We start from the raw sequence: 27,510 nt of genomic DNA, 5'->3' as shown, positions 1-27,510 counted from the left end.
CGCCCGCGAGCAACCACATGGGTAAGTTGGCGACCCGCAACCATGCAGAAAATCTCGCGAACATGCTGGAAAAAAACTTCCGCATCTTCGCGATATTTCCGCTTGTTTGCGATAATTTTAAACATTTTCGCGATAATTTGCGGAAGTGGATTTCGCAAATTCCGCCCACCCCTAGTAATTACGACAATTCCGCGTGACTACGATACACAGAACGAACACGAGTCACCCCTATGTGAGCCCAATTTCCTAAATTGCGTTAGGGCCCTTTGTGCCCCTCCTCCGATACTGATCAGCATCAGGGCTTTAAATTGAAGCACTGCAATCATAGAGTCTGGATATTTTACCCACGCTGGGCGAATGTCCCCTCACAGGAGCCTGAAAGAGAAAGTAAGAAGGGCAGCAACCCGACCTTGCTCAAAATCCACATTGATGACATTCCGGAGGAAGATGCTGCCCCGGTGCTCATGACTTTCCCCGGCGCACAGGGATCAGCGAGCCCCCGGGAAAGGCAGCAGCAGGTGAAACTGGAGCCACGTCAGTTCTGTCTGCGTCGGAAACTGATGACGGCGGGATTATGCTCCTGAAATATGAGTTATTTCCAAGCACGCACGTGTGCGCTGCAGTGAGGGTGTGCACATTCCTCTGGGGATCCCTGCCATACTTTACCATCATGTGCCTCGGAGCACCAGCGTCACAGACAAGCACGGGGCTGGGACGTGCAATAAATCACTCAGATAAAGCGCTACGGACAACAACAAAAACGGATTTAGGCGGGATTACACATTGCTATATGTCGCTTGGGACCTCTCAGACTTAATCTGCTATTGTTGATGGGCCGGGCGGACAGGTTTGCACGGATAATTGCTGGGAAAAAGACTGAGAAGACTCAAAAAAAAGCTGAAGGTTATTAAAACAAGCATTAGCATAGCCAATAAATCCTACTTTTTTGGCCCTTATAAGTGTTTAGTCAGAGTATTGGCTTTGCCAATGTCATTAAGCTATGGTGTAGAGCAGCGTGGATGCTGTGCAGCATGTTGAAAAGTTATAATAACAAGCATTGGAAAAGCTAATAGGTTTTGCCTATGTATGTCTTTTAGCCATATCATAGAAGGAGTAGTTGTGCAGGGCTGGACTGGCCGTAGCGGGCACTGGGTGTTTCCCTGGACGGCCCTTTGTATCAAAAGCCTAGCAGTGTTACCTCCAGCATCCCCCCCTCCCCCCCCCCCGCCAGGGGGCTGGTCAGAGGTAATTGCCTAGGCTCATTTGCGATCCCAGTTCGGCCCAGTGGTTGTGCAGCATGGCTAAAAGTCAAGTTAGAAAAAAAGCTATTTGACGCAGCCACCACTGGTTGGAATGGGCAAGCAAGGTGGGGGTAGGGGGGGGGGGGGCGACACATAGTTCTTGGAGGCATTTAGTTTTTCTGGCGTAAGAAGTAAAAGTAAAAAGTAAAAATGCGGGTACGCTGATAGATAAAGAGGATTACTCTGGGGGTAGCGGGTGTCAAATCTGCAGTGAGTCATTTACTTGTTCAGACCTATGTGTTTAGAATTGTCCTAGTCTAATATATTACTGCAAATGGCTATAGGTAAAGAGTGCACAGGTTACATAAACACAATGCTGCTTTGCTCATTTCCGCTGTACACTTGGTGCATATGTTTAGTTAGGAATTTCAAGTGACATGAAATTACTCACGTTGGTAGGCAACTTTAAATGTACAGGGCGGGCACACTAAAATTTATTTAAATATTCTGCGTTTTCATAAGCACACTCAACCACAAGGCACGTTTGAACAGGAGGCATGGCCGTGTTATAAGCATATGCTGACAAAAATATGAGTCTTCAGGCACTTATACTTTGGAGCCCAGCACTTCTCTTCTTTGGTGTCATTTTAAATATTTATCTGTTAATAATACCCAGGGACTTGTGGCTCCGTGACACATGTCACCTACAGATTAGCAACGCTACAGAAAGGGCGGCATTCTGTGACTTGTAGCTTCACTTTTATATTTTGTACCTATGGGCTTAAAATTCCAAATGCTAAGAAAAAGTCTTTTAGATTTGCTTTAGTCACAAGATTACGCTTCTGCTGCAGCAACCTAAACATTTACATTTCAATGTGGATTACAGAGGCCCTAGACGCCTGATGTTATTTACTGTAGATACCTTTTGTTTGGTTATCTATGGTGTGGGACAGTCCTGCCAGATGCAGCATCATGGAGAGTGAATTTGATTTAAGATGCTTAGTTTAACATCCACAACATCAAGTAATAAAAAAAAATGAACCTTTAATTCTCTGTCGCTGTAGGTTTAACCGGCCCTGTCCTCACTGCCCATTAGCATCAACTCCCCCACGTGACATTTATGTAGCGCCATGACTTATGGTAAAGTGACGTCACCTGGAGGCATTAACTGCAAAGAATAGTGGGGTGGGGGGACGAGGGAAGCTTTGTAGCTCCACTGCTCACAGTTGTGAAAAATCAGAAAATGCTCAAAACCAGAGGCAAGGGCAACGAACTCTATGTAGAAAACCAGGCAAAAGAAAACAAGCATTGGCATAGCCAATAGGTCTCGCTTTTGGGACATTGTAAGTATTTAGTTATGCAACTGTTGCATGGCTAAACACTTATAAGGTCCCAAAACCGAGACCTATTGGCTATGCCAATGCTTGTTTAATTGTGTGTGAAGTACTTGCATCCTTGTTTGTATTTACGTCAGTGAAAGGCAAGGCCAGTTGTGACATGTTTCACCCGTTCTTGTTTCTCAGCAGCCTGTGCTCAGCAAAGGAGAGGCAGTTTGCCAAGCGCCTCTGCTCTGCCACTCCGAGGCTCTGTTCATTTAACGTGAAAGCACTTGATAAGTGAAAGTGCTTGATAAGTGAAAGTGCTTGATAAGTGAAAGCGCTTCTTCTGTTGCCAGCAGTGGGCGGAAGACAATTTATGCAGCCTGCTTTGTTCGCGCCCTGCCTGCTGGGGGTTTCGTTGCGGATGTATTCTGTTCTCAAATGCCCAGAAACTAAAACCAAGCCTCCCTGAACCCATGCTAAGCTTTCCTCTGACAGTTGATGGTAATGAACTTTTGTGCCTATTAACAGAGTGAATTATTTGTGCAGAAGGGGTCAAATCTTAGCTGTTACCCAAGTTAGGCATCCCTCCTCATATGTGGGAAAGGTTTGGGAACAGATCGTAATCATTAGGGCATCTCAGTCTGGGTATCATTCACTTGGAGCGAGGATTATTATATTTGCTTTTGCAACGATCTCAATGCCACATATTTCATTTCCTTAGAACCCCCTTCATCACACACATGTTTATCAGCCGCTGTTCGCGTTTACTTTTTCTTGCGATCTCGAGCCCCATCTAAGTATTGACGCTGATCCGATCCTCCATGGCCCAGCATTCATTCGAAGACTTCCAATGTGAATATCACTCTGAGCGTGTGCGCTTAGAAGACACCCATTGAAGTGGGCGCTGTGTGTATGCTCTGTGTATTGCAGATTACACACAAATTATAACAGGAGCCGTTCAATCAACTGAGCTGACACACCTGCATTTGATAGCAACACCTAACGTTTTACATGAATGCGGAACCATCCACATCTTTGGCAGGAAATGCAGTATTTCTCCAACATGCCGAGGCATTCCAGTTTAGTGCATACTATTGTTATTCGGCTGCAATGTGCACTGTAACAATTTAATGCACGAAATTGAAATGCTTTATCTGTTTAAAGAAACACTCTATTTCTTTAATACGCAGAATCGTTTCAGTTAAGGGCATGAGATTATATCTGCATTGAGTGGTATTCATTGGAGATGAGAGCCTCTAAACATGAACCCTGTTTGCCCCTCACCCCACTGACTAGACAACGTAAAGAACGAGAAACACGTGATTTAGCATGTGACCTAGGTTTTGAGCATAGATGGGGAAAGATGATTGGCTACTAGAAGCTGCAGGAATGGATTTAGTACTTAGTATTTATTGATGCTTTATCAATCCAGGCTTTCTGCTTGACAAAATTGTGGGATCCTATGCAATTGCCTTATGTCACTATGACTCTCTGTCCTTAATCATCACATATGATTTGAAATAGGGCAATTGCCTAGGACTGCAATTGCCTAGAATCACATCACATTTTATGCAGATTAAGGCAGCTACGTAGGATTAAACAATGCAATGATAAGGGGAAAGAAGCTAAATCAAATTAGGCAATTGCCCAGGATTACACAATTAAGTCTAGCAGGGTAGCCGAGATTGATCCCAGGTTTCCCGGTTTCATGTTTTGCATTTCAGCTATTTGATGTGTTTCTGTGTCTCTCCCATTTTGCACTAAAGGGGAAAACACAAGCACTCTTGCCTTCTGCCCACACCCCCCATTGGGTCATACAGGATTGTCAAGTCAGAAATTGTATGACATAGTTTATGAGTTTTCCTTTAAAATAGCTGCTTAGCTGCTTTTGATCAATTTATTAAAAATATTGTGCGGGAAAACGCTCCATTTTGCTTCTTGTTTTAAAAATTTTCTCAGTTGAGAACCACTCTGAACTCACTATTGAAAACAGGATGTGTGCGTATCCATTTCTGAGAAATCAGCTGCAAACATGTAGTAGAAATGAAAGCTCGTTGTATCTGAGTGACTTCTCAGCACTCTCCCACAGTAACTGCTCGCCCACTAACTTTGATGTGCAAATAAGCACAGCGTGTCTCAGAACACAGCTGTCTACATGAACTAACAAGACAAGCCCGGCCGAGCGTGGCGCGCGCGTTTGGCAGTGGCGGGGGAGCGGACCCTTTGAAGTAGGATGCCAAACGGATTGCATGGCGGCAGGATGCTTGTGATTGTGCGCGTGCTCACCATGCAATCCACTTTTGGGAGCACTTTTGGGAACCCCTTACAATAGTCTCGCTTTGCGATCGCTTACGCGATAGCAAGGCGAGACCTAAAACCCGCTCCATTCGCCTTTCAGTGATTTACACAGACCTGCATCCACTTCAAAAGCATCACATTTTCAGAGTCCCTGCCCTAAAAATTGAGCTTAGCTGCACAACAAATGGAATGGGGACACACCTAGCTGCACTTTATGTTAGAAAACCCAATGCGGTCCCAGGGACAGTGAGGGAGGGACGGGCAAGCAAGGGCGGCTGAAGCTAGTGGCAAGTACAATCAAATTAAGCTACAGTGTAAAAAACTGAGCAAAATAAAAAAAAATTTACAACTGTCCATTCTACATTCCATGCATTAAACAGACCTGCAACCAAGTCAAAGTCATCTGGTTTTCACCGTCTCTGCCCTAAAAACAAGCACAGCGAATAGAATGGGAACACATCGTGCTGTAATCGAGGTTAGGAAGCCCGAAGGGGTCTCAGTGATGGGCAGGCAAGGACGGGGGTAAGGGGCCGAGGGACACATTGGATTAAGCACGGTTTGGAAATCATGGCAACCACCACAACTATATACACAAGGGCATCTGCTCAACTCCTTTGGGAACTGAAGACACTGCAGGAGGAGGCAGACACCAAAAAAAGAGTAAGTCATGCTCTTATCAATGTGTTTGGTTCAGACAAGGATTGCTCCCACTCACAGGCCTCACAATCACCAAAAACAACTCTTCATTGACATACTATATTAACCAGGCCCTGGAACAACCTAAATACCACCCATGCAGACAATATTCACTCTCAAGAAACAAGACACACAGAGGGACACATGAATACACATACAACGAACTCCACTCAGGACGCTCCATTCGAGAATAGGGCAAGTGCATAACCATCTATATAATAACATTCACTCCGCATAAACTGTCAACCTAAGCTTCCCTTGTAACACTGATATGTTTCCCCTAATAGAAACCTAGTGTTCCAAGAGTGTGCATTGATTATTTATGGTACAATGTCACCAAACCCATTCCAGAAGTGTGCATAATCACTTACGGTACCCACCCATCAAAACTGACATTTCTGCATCTTTCCCTTCTCCTTCTACTCTATCCCCTTGCTGTCCACGTCTCCTTCTCTCTACCTTCTACTGCATACCTCATCACCCCCACCCCAGCACCCCCTCCAATTCAGTTCTACCCACTTCCCACACCTCTCCAAAAACTGCATTTCGCACTTTCCTCTGAATCCCCTCTCAACTACGGCATGACTTGCATCCACCTAGTTACACCCAATACTACCTGCTCTCCTCTCTCTCCATCTTCCGTCATGCCTCATCTAGAACCTACAAGGTCTTTGCCCAACACCACCTTCAACTTGCCCCCGCTTCTTTTCTCTATGAACCCTCTCCTGCCCTCTCACTTTCTCTCCCTTGCCTAGCCTTTTGTTCCCTGCTCACACTCTCGCTTCCTCAAACAATAGCATTCCTGCCTCTTCTCCCCTCACATTTTACCTATGCCTGACACCCCTCACCTTTCTCACTCACACATCCTTTCTCACTGGACACTCTCCTCTATCTTGCTCCCTACTTTCCTCTCTGATGCCTCTCAGTTACCCTAGACCCACTCTCACCATAGCACTACCCTCGCCTGTTGGCCTCCTTCTAACCCATCCCAATCCCTCCTAACCCATCGTATCCGCCATCCTTTAACATTTCCTTCTACCTACACTTTTGAAATATCCCTCTAATTCCTCTGGCTGCCACTCTCAGCCCTCTCTTACCCACTTCCATGGCCTGATACATCTACACACTGCTCCACCACTCCGTTCTTTCTCACCGCTGGCCTTTCTCCCTTCTCTCTCCTACCCTCCCACTCCTTTTACCTTTCCCCATAAATCTATTTTTCCAGCTCTCACTTTCCCAATCTCATCATATTCACTTCTCCTTCCCATCTGTCCTCCATTTGCCCCTACAGCCTCACACCTCTCACCTACCATATATCTTTCACTACTATTCTCTCCCCTACCCACCTATGCAATTTTAATGGTTTTATCTAACTGAAAAAATTAATTGATTTGCGTTGCCATCTCATTCATTAATTTCTCCACATCTGCTAGTCTCTAATATTCCCCCAGGTGAATCAATTTCACATCCGCTTTGCTTCATCTCTTCCTTGTTTTCTGCACACTCTCGACTAAACAATTATAGCTGTAAGTAAGCGAAATCCAGTCAGAAATGAGAACGCTCACAAAAGGGCAGAACCTGATGAAGACACCTTTTAGGATTACCAGGATTACCTGCCAATATCAGTTTTGACAAGGCCTCTCACTTGAGTCAGGATGCCGATAAAATTTCAACCACATGTAGCCCATAAAGCTCCAACAACAAGATCAGACACACCTCTTAAAGCTTTGGGGGAAGGTGGTTGAAAGATATGCCCCCCCTACCAGAGCACTATCCCATGGGACAAAGACATCCGACATACTCAGCAATATCATTCACAAGAGTTCTATGATAGATCACATTGGCAAGATAAATAGTCCCAAAAACATTTATCACTCAAAGTTGTTTTTCAAAGAAATTTGTATAATCGATCCCTGCTTTGAAGCACCCTCCTTAATGAGAATGCATACCACGTGACTTGCTGATCCCATGCACATGGGTCATACAAGGGTTGCTTTTGTGTCACCCACAACATTGACACACTGATCACATGCATGGGTTGTGAGAGATAGGCCACAAGACCAACCCCTAATTCCGGAGAACTCCTCATTGGGATTACTGACATTACAGGACTAGCCATGCTCAGACAGGCTAGGCAAAAAGTCTGAAGACAGACCTCATTGGATTAACTGAAGATGCGGTGAACTCGCGTTGATGGGTTCAGCAGAAGGTGTAAAAACAGAAGTTTCCTTTGGCTCCAAATGTTTGGAAAAAGGGCACTTAGTGTAAGAAAGTGAATCACTTTCACAATGCTTCACAGCACATTTTCATGTGGGTATTTACTGCTTGTGTTTTTGACCAACCAGCCTAGTCACAATGTAGTCAGTCCCTGCAATTATAGTATGTATATGAATTCTGAACCTGTAACCCGCTCTTTGTAGCAGGCTGGTGGGGTTGATAGCATCGGGAAGCGTAGAAGGCTGCAAAAGAATGTCACTAGGCAAATCTTAAAACCTATATCTAGTGTTCCTCTTCAATTCCCTTCTTCTCTTCTTCTGTCTCTTTAACCTCAGTGCCAACTTCTACATGTTGTTTCTTGCTAAAGGAATTTAATGAATATTGCCATCTGGTTGAGGTTAAGGCAGGAGTAAATGCTGGTTCTTCTCATATCCTTGGCCAGTTTCATAATGGTGAAGATGGACTGAGGGGGCTCTTCTCACAGCAGCAGCATGTGCAGGTAAGAGCGGTGAGGCCGGGTTGGGGGGGGGGCAGGGATTTTGACAGACGAAAATGAGGGAAAATTAAATATTTATTCAATTTTGCCTTTTGGCTGTTTGGCGAATCCCCCCACCCCCCAACCCTGCCCCACTGCTCTTACCTGCACAGGCCGTTCCTGTTTTCTCAAGCTCCTTGAGTTATTTCCTGATATCTAGCACATATTTTGCTGACACATGAATATTGTGTAATGGCCGGGTTGATATCAACGAAGTGTCTGATGTTGGATAAGAAAGTGAGCTCTTCGACAAGTGGCTGAAGATGAGTGACAAATGGGGGCCATTGACAAGTCTGATGATGAACACTTGTTGGAAGTTGGTGACCTCCAGGAAGAAGACTGGGGGGAACACGAGTTGATTTGTGTTAACTGTTTCTAGAGAGTAGCCCTCCAATTTAATGTAGCAGTCAACATCAAAGCCAACAGTGTCAGCAAGAAGTATCCTGGCATGACAATACCAGCCATGGCATTTTGTTCTACTGCTTAGCCTTTGAGTATGTGTCCTAGATTTGGGCTAAAAAAACTTGTGCTTTTGAAAGGTAGTAGTGCCACCCTTCTACTGGTATTTTAAGCAGAGCTGCACTTCAAAGGCATGCACTTTTGGGGAGAATATCCAGAAAGAGGTAGCATTTTTTGTTTAATTGGGAGATGGACTCATCAGAGCTGTGAAATAATTCCAAGATCCTCCAACCCTGCCTTGCTGTCTCCGGGTAGGGGATGTGTTCACACGTCTGATAATAATGGATGGCGGGAGTGAGGCAATAAGTATAATTCTCATGGATATCCACTTGAGCTCCTGCTGACGGTACAGCATCTGTCTTCCCTAAAAATAGTTTAACCTTTTTCTTTTTTTCGGCCCTGTCAAAAACCAAATTATCTGCATCACAACCATCAATCTCCAGGTTTGTGTCGAACATTAATAAGTTGGGACACCAGGTCTCACAGCTCTACAAACTTCTCCGCCCAACATCCTCTAAGCTTAATGTTAAGACGGTTGCTCATTGGGATAAAAAACACAAACGCCACACATAACAAACAAGAATGGGCCACACTATGGAGCTCGGCCTCACGGAATAAGATCTCCCCGGTGCTGTCACAAACAAAATTTTGGCTGTTACACAAGGCTTTCTGGACCCCCGCCCGTTTATTCTCATTAGGCCTCAGGGAAGACGCGCTATGTTGGAACTGTAACAAGGAAACCGGGGATTTAGCACACCTTTCTTTCACTGCCCAACACTCAAATCATTCTGGGAGAAAATCTTTCTGTTTATAAATGGTTTGTTTGAATGTAAGCTAACAAAAATAATTTTCCACGCTTACCATGGCATTTTTGTGCACAGACTTGAGATCTGAACCCGATAAAGACCTACCAGACCTGCTACTGACAGCAGCAGTGAAAATGGTCCTCGCCAATTGGAAAGTCACAAGTAAAACTTCTTACAAAGGCTGGTTCAATTGGAACACCCATCTCAGAGGTGCGGACAACATTGCACTGCAGAAACCGACATCCAGAAAGATGTGTAAATCTCTTGACACGTACCTAGACTCGTATGAACCTCCGTGAAAATAAGATACTGGCGGTACGCAACCTGGTACCCCCTATGAACGCACCAACCAGACAATCATACCTAACTGGTCTCAACTATTGTCGCCTTACCGGGCCGGGCACAAGTGGGGAGCCCCACCATCCCCAGCCTACATGGGTGCAAACATCCCCACAGAATGTCATATGTAATTGTTAAGAAATGTAACTCTCCTTGCCTGTCTCCTACCTCTTCTTTCCCCCGTGTTTCTATGCCTTTTCTCTACCTGTCTGTAGGAGACTAGGATCTGCACTTATGTTGCCCCCACTTTTTTTCTGATGTTAGCACTGGTTTCTGGCTATAGTCTGGCTGGGTCCCTGCTAATCAGGGCCCCAGTCTCTCTGTTCTCTCTAAACAACTTGGAGTGCATATTAGATGCACTAGTGATTGGATACTGTGGTACCTTATGAGCCCCTAGTATATGGTACCTTAGGGACCAAGGGCATAGGTACTTCACAGGCCTACCAGGGGCTGAAGCATGTATTATGCCACCCCTGGGAAGCAGACTAAATCTGACACCACAGGCCTGCTACTGCAGCCTGGGTGAGGTAGTGTTAGCACTCCTCATTGAGGTATAGGTTCCTATATCTCACCATACACACACATATAACCCAGTCACCCCTAAGGCAGGCCCTATCAATCCTGAGGGCAGGGTGCTTGGTTTACAATGTGAGGGTGTGCCTCTGCCTGAGCAGGGCCCCTCTGCAGCTGGCAGGGTCTATTCCCTGTGGCTGTTTGTGGATGCGGTTAAACCATATACTCTTAAGTGCATTATAACCTACCGGTAAATGCTAACTTTGGAAGGACTGCATCAAAACATGTCGTGTTTGGTGTCAAACAACTTGGAATCATACCCCCTGGTGTGGGAGTATGATCCCACCCTTCTAGAGGGGACGACATGTACCCACTGTGGAAACACGGTAGAAATCTGAAAGAGCCCATGCATCACAAAATGGATGCCACCAGCACAGACACTGGACTGCCCTCCTTCTGCTGACTGAAACTCGCAGTGGAGGAGGCCCAACAATAGGCATCCTGTCACAGGGAGGTGTCACCACCTTCCAGACAGTATTTAGTGTATTGGGGCTGGGTGGGTGCACTCCTAGAGTGCTTTGAAGTCCTGCACTGGGGGAGCAGTAGGCTCCTCTGTGCATATGCCAGCTCAAACCGGTTCAGGGCTACCTGTCCCTGCTCTGGCGTGAAACTGGACAAAGAGCAGTGGGTGTAACCACCCCCTACCCTGACCCTCCCAGAGGAGTGGTCATAGAGCTAGTCCCTCCCTTTCTTTTAGTATAAATTAGGGAACCCTTGATATCTAGATACCTAGATATCCCTGGACAACGCTTTACAAGAAGAATCCTGGTCCTTCGAAGTTCCACTACCTTTGGTAAAAGGAAGAATCTCCCTTGGAGTCAAGGAGTGACTCCCCTGCTTGGCAGGCACCAAAACCTTAAATCAACTGTCGCAATCTTGCCCGCTCCCGCCGGAATCCGAAGTCCCTGCAGCCCTGGAAGTGGATTTCCTGACTTCTCGACGGCCATTGTAAGTCTCCAGCAGAGCTGAGGCGAGTGGACCCCACGAGTGACGAGGATCAGCAATACCCGGGTACCGTGCACTATTGTCAAGTGCAACCCCTTCACGACGTTTTACAAACTTGTGCTTTGGACCAATTTATGGCCCAAGTCTCCAGCAGGTTGTGCACTGAAAATCAGAGGCCTACCCCATCCCGAGTGACTGTGGGCTCCTGTAAAGCATTTCCTCACAAGGTGTCTTTGCGATCCCTTGCCCATTGGCTTGTGGGTCCCCTGAAGACTTTCTGATCAAACCAAAGGGCTCCCCTGGTTTCTCCAGGCCTGCCCTCACTTACCCTTGCTGGGTGAGTCCCTCATACCTTGCTGGTCTGCACTATTGACTTAATTCCCTTTTCACAAGACTTGCTGTTGCCAAGGCTTGTTGGCTCCAATCCGGTTGCCAACACCTCAGTCAGCTGCAGGCGTCGTGGTACACTCTGAATCCAGCTGCTGGTCATCGTTGATCCCTCCTGGTCCTCAAAACACCCTTGATCACCTGAAATCACCCGACATCCGTGAGCATCCATCTTCCTGGCCCCAGGGTCACTGGCAAGTGACTGTGAACACTGTCCCTTCTGCTTTCAGGTCATCTTGGATTCCACCGGACACTTCTCCAGTCTTCGCAAGCAGCAAATCTTCTTTGGCTTCCATAGAAAACAGCGACGCGACCCGACACCAAAAGACACCTATGCACCCGGCTTCCCTGGGTGAGGTAACTCGTGCACTCCAGTGCCCTAGTGTGTGTTGGCCCTCGAAGTACTTACCTTGTAAGTGGCTTGCTTGTAGACTTCCTCGAAGTACCCTAAAACTTTAAAAATCCAACCGCGACTTGCTCCATTGAAATCAATAGGAAACACGCGGCTGTGTTCTCACACTGCACGCGTCTCCCGTGGGTCTTTTACGTACCTGCCTTGGGTGGATTAGTGAAGCCCCAGCGATTCTACAGGCCCTAGGCCTTGTCCCCTTGCAAGTCGACTTTCCTAAACCTCTTTTTTAGTATATGGTCTGGTACGCCCCTAGGGCCCCAGCCATATTTGTGGTTAACTTATTGTGAAACGTTGATATTTGAATGTGTTCCTGACTTCTAATCTCATAAAGAGATTAGTAGAGTGTGTCTAGAAATAAATACATATATATTTGATATATATACCTGTGTGGTGTAATTTCATTTAGTAATTCAAGAGATTATAAGGTAAAACAAGCGGCTTTACATTCCTCTGAGACTTAGCCTGAAGGCTGCTCTCCACAGCTACCACTAGGATAGCTTTCTTTAAAAGGTTGTCTTAAGCCTATCTACCATAAGAGTCGAATTGAAGTGGTGCAAGGTGGCCACTATAATTAGTGACCAGCATATGCCAGGCCAACTTCTCACACTGTCTCTTTCTCTTTTTCTCTATCTATCGTCAGGTGGGATTAGCTAAACAAATGGGACATAACGTCTCAATATACTGATTTACAAGCCGCACTTGATACAACCTATGCTAACCCTGTAACAGTACTACCAATATGTTCTTGTATAAAATTTAATAAAACATGTTGAAATTAAAAAAAAAACCTTTTTCTTTTTGAGATTCAGACATTTTTTAAATATAAAAATGAATTCTCTCGAGGAAAACCAAAGCTGCACTCCAGGGATGGATATTGGACTCAACAAGCCTCATAAATGTTCCTGCCTGACACTCCCATTTAGGGAAAAGAGGAAAATGATGCAAAACGGATTCTAGAGATAGGGTTAGGGCTGGGTATAGGGATAGGAATAGGGCTGGGGATAGGGACAGGGCTAGGGACAGGGATAGAATTATGGATAGGGATATGGATAGGGATTGGGATAGGGCTTGGGATAGGGGCAGGGATAGGAATATGGATAGGGATAGGGATAGGGTTGGGGATAGGAATAGGGATAGGGCTAAGGATAGGGCTAAGGATAGGGATAGGGATAGGGATAGGGATAGGAATAGGGATACGGATAGGGCTGGGGATAGGGATAGGAATAGGGATAGGGATATAGGGCAGGGATAGGGATAGGAATATGGATAGGGATAGGGACAGGGATAGGGCTGGGGATAGGGAAAGGAATAGGGATACAGTTAGGGATAGGGCTGGGGATAGGAATAGGGATACGAGTAGGGATAGGGCTAAGGATAGGAATAGGGATAGAGATAGAAATAGGTGTAGGGATACGGATAGGGCTGGGGATAGGTATAGGAATAGGGATAAGGATAGGAATAGGGATAGGGCTAGGGATAGGAATAGGGATAGGGCTAGGGATAGGAATAGGTAAAGGGCTGGGAATAGGGATAAGAATAGGGATAGGGCTCAGGATAGGGATAGGAATAGGGCTCGGGATAGGGATAGGAATAGGGATAGGGATAAGAATATGGATAGGAATAGGGGTAGGGCTCGTGATAGTGATAGGACTGGGGATATGGATAGGGATTGGGATAGGGATAGGGACAGAAATAGGAATAGGGATAGGGATTTGGATAGGGATAGTGCAGTCTGAATCTAACTGGATAGGAGGCAAGCAACTTGTGTAAATGGCAATGCTACTAAAGCAAAAGTTTAGATTGTTTGGTTTTCTGCTTCCTATTGTCATAACATGGATCAGGGACACTAAAAGAAGATGTAACCTTATAAGTGGAGGTGTATCTGCACCTATTTTTATTTAGGTAATTTCTTCTTTGTACCCACGACCTTTCAGAAAAACACTGAATATTCTCATTTTATTCATACGTCTTAGCCACATTATTGCTGTTGGTACCCCTATGATCACATGCATCCTGGGGTTTCTAAGACTCCAGAATAAAATGTTGCTTTAAATATTTAAATACAAACAATAAGCATAGGCACCCCCTACTCCCTGGAACGCACAGGATACTTAACAAGAGACTCATTCACCAAAAACGTTTTTGAATGTTATATCTCACCTGGAGACATTAGGGTTGGCTCGAATCCGTGTGTGGCAAAGAATGTTTGGTAACCTGTCGGGCACCAGTACCCGTATCTGGTCCACAGCACTGCAGAGCTTGAGGTAGCCCAGGTACAGTCCAGGTGGGAGGGCCTGGCTGCTCCTTTTGTGATAGGCTAATTTATCCTGGTAAGAAACAGATAATAACAAGTTACCAGCGTGTCAGAGTCCCTGTCTGATACTTTCAGACAATCTCTGAGTCCTGAATGGAAATGTAGCCAATATATACATATATACAGCTGCTCGATCATTTTAAATTAGGCCTCAGCAGAAACTGTGTCACCCAGACTTGGGCCTCCTGGGAAATGTACAACAGTGCCATTAAGTCTGCAACAATGTTATCATTTTTACTGCAGGATTAGTTTGTATTTGAGCTTTTCCACAGGACTAAACAGTGAGAGCCAGCAAGACTCTGGCAGTGTAAAATTTATTTCAGTTTACCATGAACAACAACAGCTAAAAGTACCATTTTTAATCACCCTGCAGGCTGCTCTCTGAAATCAGTAGTGACCATCTTTGTCAAACACTCTTCTTGATTCAAATTCTGACAGTAAATTGTTCTGAAATTGACATAAGTATGTCAGATCTTCATGAAAGGAAATATCATACCTGCCAAAATATGGGAGAATACGGATCGTGGTATAGAAACCACCAAAATCTGAATGATGGGATCAATTTAGGGTAAAACCCTTAAAAGAGTCTATTTATTGCTCAGATAAATTATGGTCTCTGAGGTGTCAAACTTTATAGGATGGGATAACGTTCACATCCTTGGACCTCCTCTTGAGCACTCATCATATGAGCCTGAGAGAAGACCATGTCTAGCCTCCTAGGGCTGCCCTAGATGGCTCTGACAGCATCATTAACTGCATGGTCCCCTCTTTGTCACCTTCAACAGGGGTGTCCATTAAGTGCAAATAAACACTTTTTAAGTTCCCTTAAAGGAATATGGCTTTATTTAGAGACTCATAATGAGAACATTTTCAACAATAAATAGCTGCACACACCACAAGAAGTATTTGTCATTAACACCAGGAAACATTGGAACATTTCCTGGGGAAAAAGTACACAATCAGAAACCCCGTTTCTGCCCTTGATACCCCACTTTCCACTTCGAAACACTAAGGGATTCAGTCAGAGATGGGTGGAGCAGCACTTCTACCGTAAATCGGCAGATGGCTCCTTCTGTTCACCTTGCGGGTCCCAGGCCGCTTTAAGAGTCGGATGAGTCGGATGAGCTCAGGTGGCTCTATTGTCAGAATATCTGAGACAGCTGCCCATCAATCAGAGGTTGAGAGGTTGTGGCCTTACGGCCAGAGCTGCCGACTTTGGAGCTGGGGAACCAGGTTCGAGCCTCAGTGTCGGCTCAGCTTCCTATGATTTTGGGCAAATCACTTAATCTCCCCATGCCTACCAAAAAATGAATGTGTCCTTGTGTAACGTAATTGGTGCTCATGTAAAGTGCTCTAATCCTTTCAGTTGAGTACGCACTATATAAATCTGCAAAGAAAAAACACAGGGCCACTTTCAAAACAGCGTCAGAAGGCCTACGATTGGAAGGGCGGTTGCTCATAAAAAATACTCCCAATCCCCTTTCCCCGGGGCTAGGAGAGTTCTCAGAGCCAGTGAAAGTCAAAGTTTTTTTTAACTTGAGAAACAAAAACATTACTGAACTTGATGGTGGTATTTTCAATAAAGGTTCTCCTATTGGTGGGATAATTATCTCTGAAAATCTGGGGATCTGTAAATACAGTGGGCCAGCCTCCAATGGCCTCCTTTATCCGAGCTGTTTAAGGCTGGATGAGCAGACATTAAATGAGGCGTGATGTCATCACTATGATTTCAGAAGGTAAACACAATGCAGCGTAGTAAGGTGCTCTCTGGCTACTTGATATTTTAATGTGCCGGTTCTCAGCAAGGGGTGCACCACATCACTGAAAATCAGCAGCCTTCTCTGTCATATTGAGATGTAGGGCCAATATTTTGAGGAAATAACTGGGGGGATACAATTTCCTCTTGTCATTATCACATCAATTTCTCAGCAAAATAAATGCTGCCAGTGACATCTCTGAAAAGGAATAGACCATGTTTGCCCTTACCAAGCCACCCTGAAGTATCACTGCTGTATCTCCTTGTAATCTTTGGATATGGTTGTAATTCGATGGAGCGATAAATATGGCTTGTACTATAATTACTGAGCAATGTATCGTGGCACAGTTAACACCACCATCATGAGCGTCCGCAGAAGTTTTTTCAGGGGGGGTATAATTAAAAAAATGTCAAAATCGCGCTACCGGTATAATACCAAGGACAAGTGAAAAATCCAAGGGTGGGCAAGCACCCCACTTACCCCGCTGCGGATGCCCATGACCACCATAGTAGGGGGTACTTCGGAGGTAAAGCCCAGCACAATCTGAGGTTGTGACATTGCTTTTGCTGCCCTATACGGAGTCAAATGCTAAATGTGGGTCTTTTATATTTAGATAAACATGCAGAACTAATAAGGTAATTGGTGGGGACCAAAAAGAGATACACGGATTTAGGCCATCATTCATACCTAAGGCCACTGGAATTCTTCAATTCTGTGGCCGCGACATTTTCTGCATAGTAACAGAGTTGGCAAATTTGTCATATAATCCATCACCTGCTACATAGTGTGCAAATTTTACCCCTCAAAATGTTTTCTACCACAAATGATTCAAAAGTTACTAAAGACATGGTGGTACATTTTCCCATACATTGGAAAGTCATTTGCCTCTCCGGATGCATAATTCCAGTGGCCCTGCTCATGCCCAAATCTGAGCACAGTCACTGTAATGAATGTCTGTATGGGGGAATCAGTCAATTCTAGGTGAGCCATTAAAGTCAAGTTAGTGATGGGTGTCAATAAGTCATAGCACAATGCCACACCAAGGACAGCATAAGTGACATCTACTATGACTTTCACTGTCCTCACACACCACATAGCAAGTTCCCATGGCCATAAGAATTTCTTTCAGAGTTGTAGTACGTCTTTCTATCAGAAAGTTTCCACCTGTGCCGAAGATTGTCTTGCAACATCACTTTCAATTTGCTTTATATGGGACCAGGAATAGGTGATAACTCCAGGTGCACAGAATGAACACATTGATCTTACTGAATGCTCCCTCCACCATCACTTCTGTACTTTAAGTAAATTAGCGTCTACCCACGTGGAGCGTCATCAATAAGACATCCAAGGCATTGGGCTCCTCAGGCGATGACACCGATTTCCGACTACTCTGAAGCTTAGACAAAGGTGTCCAGCGAACGTTTTCCGGTGTTTGACTTAGTGTCACCTCCTTCAGGGTTACGACCAAGATGTTGCCTTGCTTGTCCTTGATGGGTTCAAAGTACACCTGCCCCAAGTCCTGGATTCCCAGCAAAGCCTGAAGACATGGAGAAATGATAGAGTAAGACAGACTGTTCCTAGAAGAGAAAAGGTGTAGAGGTAATTCTATAAATAACTTACAGGGGTCTCAGGCATGCAAATATCTGATCTCAATATTATCACACGCTTGTCAGCCAGTGGAAATGCTGTGTATGCCATGGGGTGATAGAACTACAGGAGCTACAAGTCAGACGATTAACAATAGCTTACTTTATGTGTCTGATTAACCAAGAACTAATACCAAGAGTGAGCACATATGCAGGGCTGGCTTTAGCGCTGGTGGTGCACAGTGAGACAATCACTTTTGGTGCCCCACGTTCCATGACCGCCTCCTCTGATTCTCTCCCTACCACCTGCAAAAGTGCCCCTTATCTCTCCTATCATAAGATATTGCTAAACACAGTGCCCCCCTGCGGTCACAGCGCCCCCTCCACAGGTCAGCACCCAGTTCGGCCTCACGAGTCTCACTGCCCTAAAGCCGGCCCTGCACATATGAATAGTATCAATTAGGTATACATAATTTCACCTTAATGGAAAATGGTGCTAGTTTAGAGATATTTCATACTATTGTAAATTGTGTTGGTTTTTGGTTAAATCGATAGAGAAAAAAGGAGACTGCTTACGTACAATAAATGGAAGACCAAGAAAACTAAGGACAGCAACATACAAAAAATATACTATTTGCGGAAGCAGCTATTCCTACCAGACAAAAACAAGCATGATAATAAGGAAGAAGAAGGTGAAGAAACCAGTGATTTTTTTTTTTTTATAAAATCCTTGTTGGCGATCAAAGTAATAATGGCTTTCTTTGAGCTAACACGCGATGTATTGGAATCCTGATCATTTGAAAGCTGTGTAGTTTATACTTATGGACACCGGCTCTTCCAATGAGATGCTGTATAATTTTTATTTTGTTATCCACATGGAAACATCTGAAAATTTGCAGTAAGTACCAATCACCTCTTCTAAAGCAATATGTCGATGTCGTTTGAAGCTGATATGTTCCTATCTTTTACACGAAAATGTGATGATGGTGTCCCAAGCCACGGTCTGACGATTTCAAATTATAAGCAAAGCAGCCAAGTAAGAATGACACCACACGCATCTGTGAATTTGTGACCCAGACATTGTTATTGTTACACCACTGCTTCACTCCAGACCTCTATGAATTACCAGCCACACATAAACTGTAGGGTTCTTTCACCTGCATCTGGGAGATCGCCAAAAGCATCTTGAACCGCGTCTGAAGAATGCAAGAACAGGATGACTGCGACACAGTGACGCACTGCCGCAACCACAGGATATCTTCCCACATGCAGGAAACCTGTAAGATATGATGTGAGCTTTGTTATCAGCAGTGTCCAAATTACTGACATCCAGCAAATGACATGCTTTAATATTTCAATAAATCCCATTCATAACATCATCAAGAACATATCTGGTAATGCTTGAACTGATCACACGCATGAAAAGCCCACTGCACGTGGCAGCAATGGCCTGCATTTCCTTTAATGGCATGTCCATCACAGGCTGCTAGCCCATCGTCAGTGACAGGCAAGCCTTACAATACTGTGATAACAAGCAATGCGTTTCGTTGCCTACTTGAAATTGAGTAGCTATCTAAAGTGGGTTGGAGGATAGACCCCTGCTTCTCTACTGTTCATTGGACATTCTGTTGAGACTGTTGATTTTGTTGCCAAATGTGGTTGTGAGTATTTGCATTGAGTATATCGTCCTACCCGTTACTACTGTGAATCTAGCAAGTGTTTTGATGTATCGAATTAGATGTAGAGTCAATCAACAAAAGAAACACCATTAGCAATATCATGAAGAAGAAAGAAAAGGATTTTTGTTGTAGGCGAAAGGATAGACGATGCACAGCATAGCAGCAGATCTCTCCTACTCCGCCCTTAGTTAGATAATCTGCTGCTGGAAATTGACCTCCGTAAATTGGCATGGGCAGTATAAGCACTTGTAAGGCTCTTAGGTTTCACAGATAGATCACAATGATGACAATACAGGTTCAGTGCCCAGTATACAATATATTTAAAGGTTTGATCACACATTGGAAGATAATCTCAAGAATGACAAGATGATCAATGGTCATTCATTACAGAAGGTTACTTATAGAATAATCAATGAAAACAAAGAGAAATGTTTATTAATTGGTATAAATAAACAGACAGCATGCAACACTGATCTTGCTGTTCCTATCAAAACAAATCTGTATTTAGGAAACATACGCTAAAAAGTACTGGCATTACCAAACTGAAACTATTACAACTTACAGATGATGCTACTATATGCTTCATTCATGGTCGGGGATAGGGTTGCCTTCGAAACTATGTTATTCATTAGTTTTGTGCGAGGATTCCAGTAGCAAAGGTGCAAGGGTTTTTATAAAAATACATTGGGAAGCCACCTGGGGACTGGGCCTTTAATAGTTTAAGGCTATTTATTGCTCTTAAGACCTCCTCTTTCGACCTCCTCTTCGGATAAGGGTCATTCAAGTTCAACCCTATCTTCATTATAGATTTCTGAAATTGAAATGCCCAAAAGATAAGTTTCCCTGCCTTGTATAGGTCGGTGTAATAGAAGCATTATTTTGCCTTCCTCTGTAATAAAATGTCTTCTCTTTTGCTTTCAAGATGGTATTAGGGGGGACTGAGTCTTTTGTCCTGGAACGTTAATGGACTGGGGGACAGGATAAAACGAGGTGTGGTCCTGCAGTTCCTGAAACGAATTTCACCTGACATAGTTTTTCTGCAGGAGACGCACCTCATTGGCAACTCCTTTCGTGCTATGAACCGACGGGGCTACCGCCTTCTGGCCCATTCGGGCTTCACGTCGGGTTCAAGGGGTGTGGGCATCATGGCCAAGACCTCACTCCCGTTGGAAGTTGATGAGGTGCTCCATGATGACAGGGGACGTTACACGGTTCTGGTGGGTAGAATGGAGGGCAGAGTGATTATTTTTGTTTCTGTCTATGTCCCGCCAGGGTTGCAGACGACCACCTTTGCGGATCTGGGGCGCCTCCTCCTTGGCCTTCCGGAGGGGATTCTGGTGGTTGGGGGGGATTTTAACGCTGTGGTTTCCGGAACTGAGGACCGTCAACCCCCTAGGGATCTTTCCCGTGCCCAAGCGTGGTTGTCTGGCCTATTGGATGCCTTGGGGCTGGTGGATTGTTGGCGTTTGAAACATCCTACGCAGAAACAGTACACTTTTCATTCCGGGGCCCATGGCAGTCTATCAAGACTAGACTATGTCCTGGTGCCGGCGGCGCATGCGGGGAGGATCGGGGAGGTGCGCCATTTGGAGCGGGGTATTTCAGACCACTCCCCGCTCTTATTGCACTTCGATATTCTCCCGAGGGGAGAGGGTAGGGTGGCCCCGATTAATCCCTGGTACCTGCGTGACCCCACCATTCGCGCAGAGTTAGTTAAGTCCCTTAAGCGATATTTTGATGATAATGTGGGGTCGGTGTCATCTGCGGTCTCGCTATGGGAGGCATTTAAGACGGTGATTCGGGGGGATGCCCTGTCCCTTATTTCCCATTCCCGGAGGCGCGAGTGGGAGGAGGTGACCCGTGTTGAAACTGAAATAACTGAGTTGGAGGGCGACCTCGAATGTGGGGTGACGGATGACAAATTACATGTTCTCCGACTCAAGCAGGCGGCCTATAAGGCCCTCGTCACGGAGGCGGCCAGGGGCCTCAGTAGAGAGCAACAGGGGAGACTGTATGATGTGGGTGATAAGGCTGGGAAATTGATTGCGTGGCTGGATAAAAAGGAGAGAGCGAGTCGAGTTGTCCCGTCGATTGAGAAACTGGATGGTGTGTGTGTCACGGAACCGGAAGAAATAGTCGATTGCTTTGCAGAATATTTCCGTGGGGTGTATTCCCCGGTGTCCTCCCGCTCGGAAGAGGATTCCCATGCCCTGCTTAGGGATATCGCGCTGCCTTCCCTTTCGGAGGAGGACAGAGTGTCGTTGGACGCCGCCCCAACCTCTGAAGAAATTGCCCTCGCCATACGCTCGGTCGCTTCCGGCAAGGCCATGGGTCCTAATGGTCTTCCCATCGAATTGTACAAGCTGCGACCGGATACGCTGGCGCCGCATCTCCGTGCGATGTTCCTCGCGGCCCGTTCGGCGGGTTCCCTCCCGCTAGACCAGCGTCTGGCCACTATCGTGGTCATTCACAAGGAGGGGAGGCCGCGGGACCGGGTCACGTCCTACCGGCCTATTTCGCTGCTGAATGCGGAGCACAAAATTCTCGCCAAGGTGTTGGCCAATCGGCTGGTTGGCGTGGTGTGCGATTTGATTCACCAGGATCAGTCCGGCTTTATCCCCCATCGCAACACTGCGCTTAACCTGCGGCGCTTGCATGGGGTGCTCGCGCGTGTCCCGTTTATACGGGAACCGGCCATTTTGGCATCCCTGGACGCCACTATGGCGTTTGACACACTTGAGTGGCCATATATTTGGGTGACACTGGCGAAGTTTGGGTTTGGCCCGGGATTCATCGGTTGGGTGAAATTGTTGTACTCGGGAACGCTGGCGCAGGTGGTTGTGAACGGTAGAGTGTCGGCTCCGTTTGAGCTGGGCAGGGGCACGCGGCAGGACTGCCCATTATCACCGCTCCTCTTCGCGCTTGCCCTGGAGCCCCTGGCGGAGTGGCTGCGGTGGGAACCTTCTATTCGTGGGCTCCGATGGACCCCCGAGTATGAGGACCGCGTATCTCTTTACGCTGATGATATTCTTCTGTACCTGGCTTCCCCACGTAAATCACTGATAGTACTGGTTGATGTATTGCACTCATTTGGCCTCAACTCCGGCCTGGTCATCAACTGGGCTAAATCGTGTGTGTATGTCCTCTCTGGGGAGGATCCTATCCTTCCGCGGGGTTGTCCTATCCAGATCGCCCCGCGGGGATTTAGGTACCTGGGTGTCTTCATTACCCTGGACGCGGAGGCCCGATATAACCAGAACTTGCTTCCCCCCCTCCAGCGCCTGAAGGAGGACGTCGCGCGTTGGAGGCGCTTGCCGCTCTCGCCGCCCGGCCGGGCGGCATTGTTTAAGATGATGTCGCTGCCACGTTTCCTGTATGCTTTGCAGAATACAATGGACGTTGTCCCGGCGCGCTACTTTCGCGAGGTGGAGAGTTTGCAGCGCCGACTGTTCTGGGAGGGTAGGCCGCGTATCGCCTTGGCGAAGCTGACGCTCCCGTGGTACGACGGGGGGGTTGCCCTCCCAGATATCAAGCGATATTACTGGGCCTCCCAGCTGGCTGCGATCAATCACGGCCTTTACGGGCCCGCCCTAAACCCGGCCTTTGAGATGGATAAAATGTTACTGCCGGGTGGTGACTATAATCGGGCGCTTTATTCTAGCTCGCATGACGCGCGGCTGACGGGCCCCACGAGGGTCATGGTACGGGTGTGGCACACGGCTAACGTGGCGATGGGGTGGAAGGATCGCTTGACCCGGGCGACGCCACTATACGCATCTGAGCGGCTGGGCTCCCTGTGGACCTCGAAGGGCTTTGAGAAGTGGGACATGATAGGCATCAGCAGGGTGGGCGATCTCTGGACGAGGGGGGGATTCAAAACGTTCGATGTGCTGCAGACAGAATTCCAGCTACAGGACAGGGAGTACTTTCGTTATATGCAGATCCGTCATGCGTTGTGCTCCGTATTTCCGGACGTTGCCTCCATCCCGGAGTACTCCCCTCTGGAGGATAGAGTGCTAGATGGGCATGTCCCGGACGGCACGATTTCATTAATTTACAAAAAGCTCATCAATGACCGTGCGGGACTGCTGACCGGCCTTCGTGAGGCGTGGGGGGCTGATGGATTGGAGCTGGATGACGAGGACTGGGTGTCTGCGGTGGCCTCCCCGAAAGAGGTGGCCATACCGGCCCGCCTTCGCTTCGTCCAGCTCAAGATACTCCATAGGGTCTATGTTACGGGGCCGAGGCTGATGCATATGGGCTATGCTGTGGACGGGTTGTGTAAGCGTGGGTGTGGTTCTTTGGGGACCTTTCTCCATATTCTGTGGGAATGCCCGGAGGTGGTGCGATTCTGGCGTGGTGTGCATGAGGTTTTGCAGGTAGTTACGCATGTGCCGCTGTTGCCTGAGGCGAGGAGATGTCTTTTGAATGTATGGGAGCCAACCGACTACTCAGTGCCGCAGACGTGGTGGGCGACTCTGGGATATATGGTGGCCAAACGTGACATTGCGCAACTGTGGGGTTCCCAGAGGTCGCCGACTGTCTCGGCGTGGAAGGACAACATGGATTGGTGTATGTTTCGGGAAAAGGTGGTGTATGTTGCGAGAGGTAAGCCTGGGACATGGGTGAAAGTATGGGGCCCCTGGAACGCTTACCGTGGGGGAATCTGTACCCCGCCGCTACTGCCTGATCCGTCACCGGCCCCGTCTCCTTAGCCTGTTTGTCTTCCCGGTTCTGGGCAATGAGTTTACTTAGTCCCCGTCCTGACCTATTCCCCCCCTCGATATTCCTATGAATCGGTGGGGTCCCCCCCCTAGGGGAGCACATGCTGTTGTTTCCGACTGTGGGTTGCCTTGTGGACTTGTTTTTTGTTGTTATTTATATAAAAATGAAACCGTCGTGTGGGGTCCGGATGGTGTGGCTGCCAACGCCTCTTTCAACTCCTGTGAATTCCCTTTTGCCGCAGCGTGCGTTCTATTGTCTGTATTACATGCTCCTTCTGTTTGCTAGCGGCCGGCCTGAAGGTTGTAGGCTCATCTTTGTATATTTTTTGGATTCTGTAATAAACGGTTTCAAAAAAAAAAAAAAAAAAATGGTATTAGGCCTTCAGACAATTAACCCCTTCAGTGCCCATGACGAGCTGGACTCGTCATGGGCCGCAGTTGCACTGTGCCCATGACGAGTCCAGCTCGTCATAGACCCCGCCCGCTAATGCAACGGCCGGCACAGGGCGGGGAAAGGGGCGGGCACTGAAGGGGTTAAGGACATCATGAGTCCTGTCTGTTTCCAGCGCCATAATCAGTCCCCATAAGGCCAGAAACTTTCACAAGGCATGCTGTAACAACGAGGTCATGTGTTTAGCCTCTCTTTTGAGACCCTCCAGTTTTACTTAAGTGGTGTTCACTCATGGGAATATTACCCTGGAGTGCGGAGGTAGTCTCAAACTGGCACTGGAAGCAGACGGGGCTGGTCAATCTGCTCGCCCATATGTTGTAGGCATTTAATCACCTGAAGCTGATACAGCTGAGCACAGGTGAGATGAGGTGCTGAGTAATGGGATCAGTCGGTGGAAAGTAGGTGCCTGAATCATTATGCTTCCAACATTTGTGGTATGCGCACTAGGACTATCGATCGATACTGTGACCATGGCATTTTCCAAACTGCTACATGTATTATATTCAAACTTGCCGTCAAAGGCAAATCAAGAAGCCTTTGTCTACAGTGCTTTTCCCTGCATATTTAGAGATACGGACTTGTTATAAGCCTTGACAAGTAACAACAGTTTCATTTCTGCATTTCACAACTCAACTGTGGTTGTTACCTCTATAAACGCTCCCTGAGTATAGTATCTAGGGGTCTCAGATCTTCATAAACATTCTGTGCTGATTATGGTCTCGTAAATTCATCGCAGCAGAGACCGAAACGTCAATGCCGTAACCTATTTTTCCTTTAGTTTATGTTAGAAATAAATTCAGAAGACTTCGTTCCTATGTGTAGGATAGTCCCCATTTTGTTGATGTATGGGAAATGGGCCTTTGAGTACTGATGAATAGTGTCAATGTTAAGTATTTAATGCTTCTGACATCAATACCTTTTTTAAAAAAATCATTATTTTCAATGTAGCATAGTTCATGAGTTTTCCTTCTTCATTGTAAGGAAGAATTCTCTCTTTCTTCAAAACATTACATACAGTGCATATATACTTCTAAATTCATAAAACCAGCAGATATATAAACATAGCATATAAAGTGCATATAAACAAATAAAGTACATACAAAGTTAATTCCAGGTAGTAAAGTGCTTACGATCATTTTATCTATAAATCTTTTTAAACCACCCCGATTCAACTCCAATTCTCCCATATTCTATACAGCTTCACTACCAAGCCAACCTTTTTTTCATAAATAGTTTCCCCGCTAAAAACTCTTTGCATTTTAATTAACCATTGGGAAATTGCCGGTATAGTCTCGAATTTCCAATTGGCAAGAATTAACGATCTTGCTACCAAGGTGGTGATAAAGATAAATTGTCGCTGGCCGGTAGTGAGTTCATCCCGTATTTCCATTCTGCCAAAAAGGGCGACTGAAGCATCGGGGAAGAGATCAAGTGACAGACTCCTATTAAATTTCAGCAAAGACATTCTGCCAAAAATGTATTAAGTGGGTACATGTGAATAACACATGCATCCAGTCCCCAATTACCTGTCTACATCTGAAGCACCTAGGATCTAACGACATATAAATTTCATGGAGTTTGGCCAGAGTAGAGTAAATCATCCATTTACTAAAAAATGCCATCCTTCTGAGATTAGCAGCTCTTACATCCTTATAACTCATTTTATTACATTCTTGCCATTGTTGGAGATTAAGGCGGGAGACAGTAGATGTAAACATTCTTTCTAAATGATCTAAAACTATTTGCTTTTTTTCTACAGATTTAAATAACCTACTCCAATTCCCCAGCCCTTTAGTTCTAAGTATTAGATGAGCTTTCCCAAATTGAGAACCCTCACAGTTCCCTTAATACATTAAACCTGAGCAGAATTTCTTAATCTGGATACAGTTGAAGAGGAGAGCCAAAATTATATTAGTTTTAAATTTTCTAATTTCCTGAGAAGATACGAAATTCTCACTTTAAAAAAGTATTTTATTTTATGGAACCCAAGTTTAGCCCACTGACCACAGATCTGAATAGACCACTGAAGCCCCAGAGGTATGCATTCTACTGAACTCGGTTGAGGATGCAGCCATGGGATTCTGTGGGCTTCCCAGACCTTTTCAAAATGAGATGTTATAACTTGTTTTTGCAGATAACATATCTTCTGAATTATTATAATTCAGCCAATTAATAAGTGAAGTTTGATAATACAAACGTAAATTAGGCAGAGCAAGACCTCCATCTTCCACATCTATTTGTAGCATTTGAAATTTCGGTCAAGGCTTTTTTGCTTGTCATACAAAATGTCTTATTTATGAATCTACTCGGTAAAAAAAGACTGGAGGACCTTAACCATGATATTAGAGAATAGAAATAAGAACAATGGGAGAATATTCATTTTAACAAGAGCCACTCGTCCAATAACTGTCAAAGGCAGATCCCTCCATTGCTTAAAAAGGTTACGCATCTTGTTAAGTGTAGGGAAAAAATTGAGCAGAAATAAATCCTCTAAATGAGAGGTTATAAATATCCCTAAATACCTTATGGGATGAGTCGTTGAATAATGTCCCTGCATTGAGAGGAGTAATATATCGGAGGAACAGTTAAACAGAAGTGCCTCTGACTTTGGATGAATAATTTTGTACCTTCCAATTGCCGTAAATTTGCTTATTTTAAAGACATTTCTTGATATCTTTGGCTAAATATAGGAGCATATTGTCCGCAAACAGCTTGAGTTTTGCGGATCCAGGGACTGAAGCTGAAAATAGCACGGTCCTGTGGATGGCA

The 27,510-nt window shown here is 45.7% G+C and overlaps 1 protein-coding gene across 7 annotated transcripts in view; it reads right to left on the bottom strand.

Moving 5' to 3' along the window:
* The window catches only part of LOC146789809 (ankyrin repeat and fibronectin type-III domain-containing protein 1-like), a 2,714,698-nt gene that overhangs the window by 161,610 nt on the left and 2,525,578 nt on the right, over nucleotides 1–27,510 (bottom strand). For all 7 annotated transcript variants that reach the window (XM_085632159.1, XM_085632158.1, XM_085632162.1 and 4 more), the window contains 3 exons: nucleotides 19,045–19,164; nucleotides 17,623–17,838; nucleotides 14,391–14,557 (listed from right to left, as the gene is read on the bottom strand). In XM_085632159.1, the coding sequence (XP_085488285.1) occupies nucleotides 14,391–14,557; nucleotides 17,623–17,838; nucleotides 19,045–19,164 (503 nt within the window). The remainder of the gene's footprint in view (nucleotides 1–14,390; nucleotides 14,558–17,622; nucleotides 17,839–19,044; nucleotides 19,165–27,510) is intronic.

The sequence above is a fragment of the Triturus cristatus genome, chromosome 10 (assembly GCF_964204655.1).
Source record: "Triturus cristatus chromosome 10, aTriCri1.1, whole genome shotgun sequence".
NCBI classification, from domain to species: domain Eukaryota; kingdom Metazoa; phylum Chordata; class Amphibia; order Caudata; family Salamandridae; genus Triturus; species Triturus cristatus.
The sequence above is the reverse complement of the archived record's forward strand: the minus strand, read 5'-3'. Positions and strand labels throughout refer to the sequence as shown.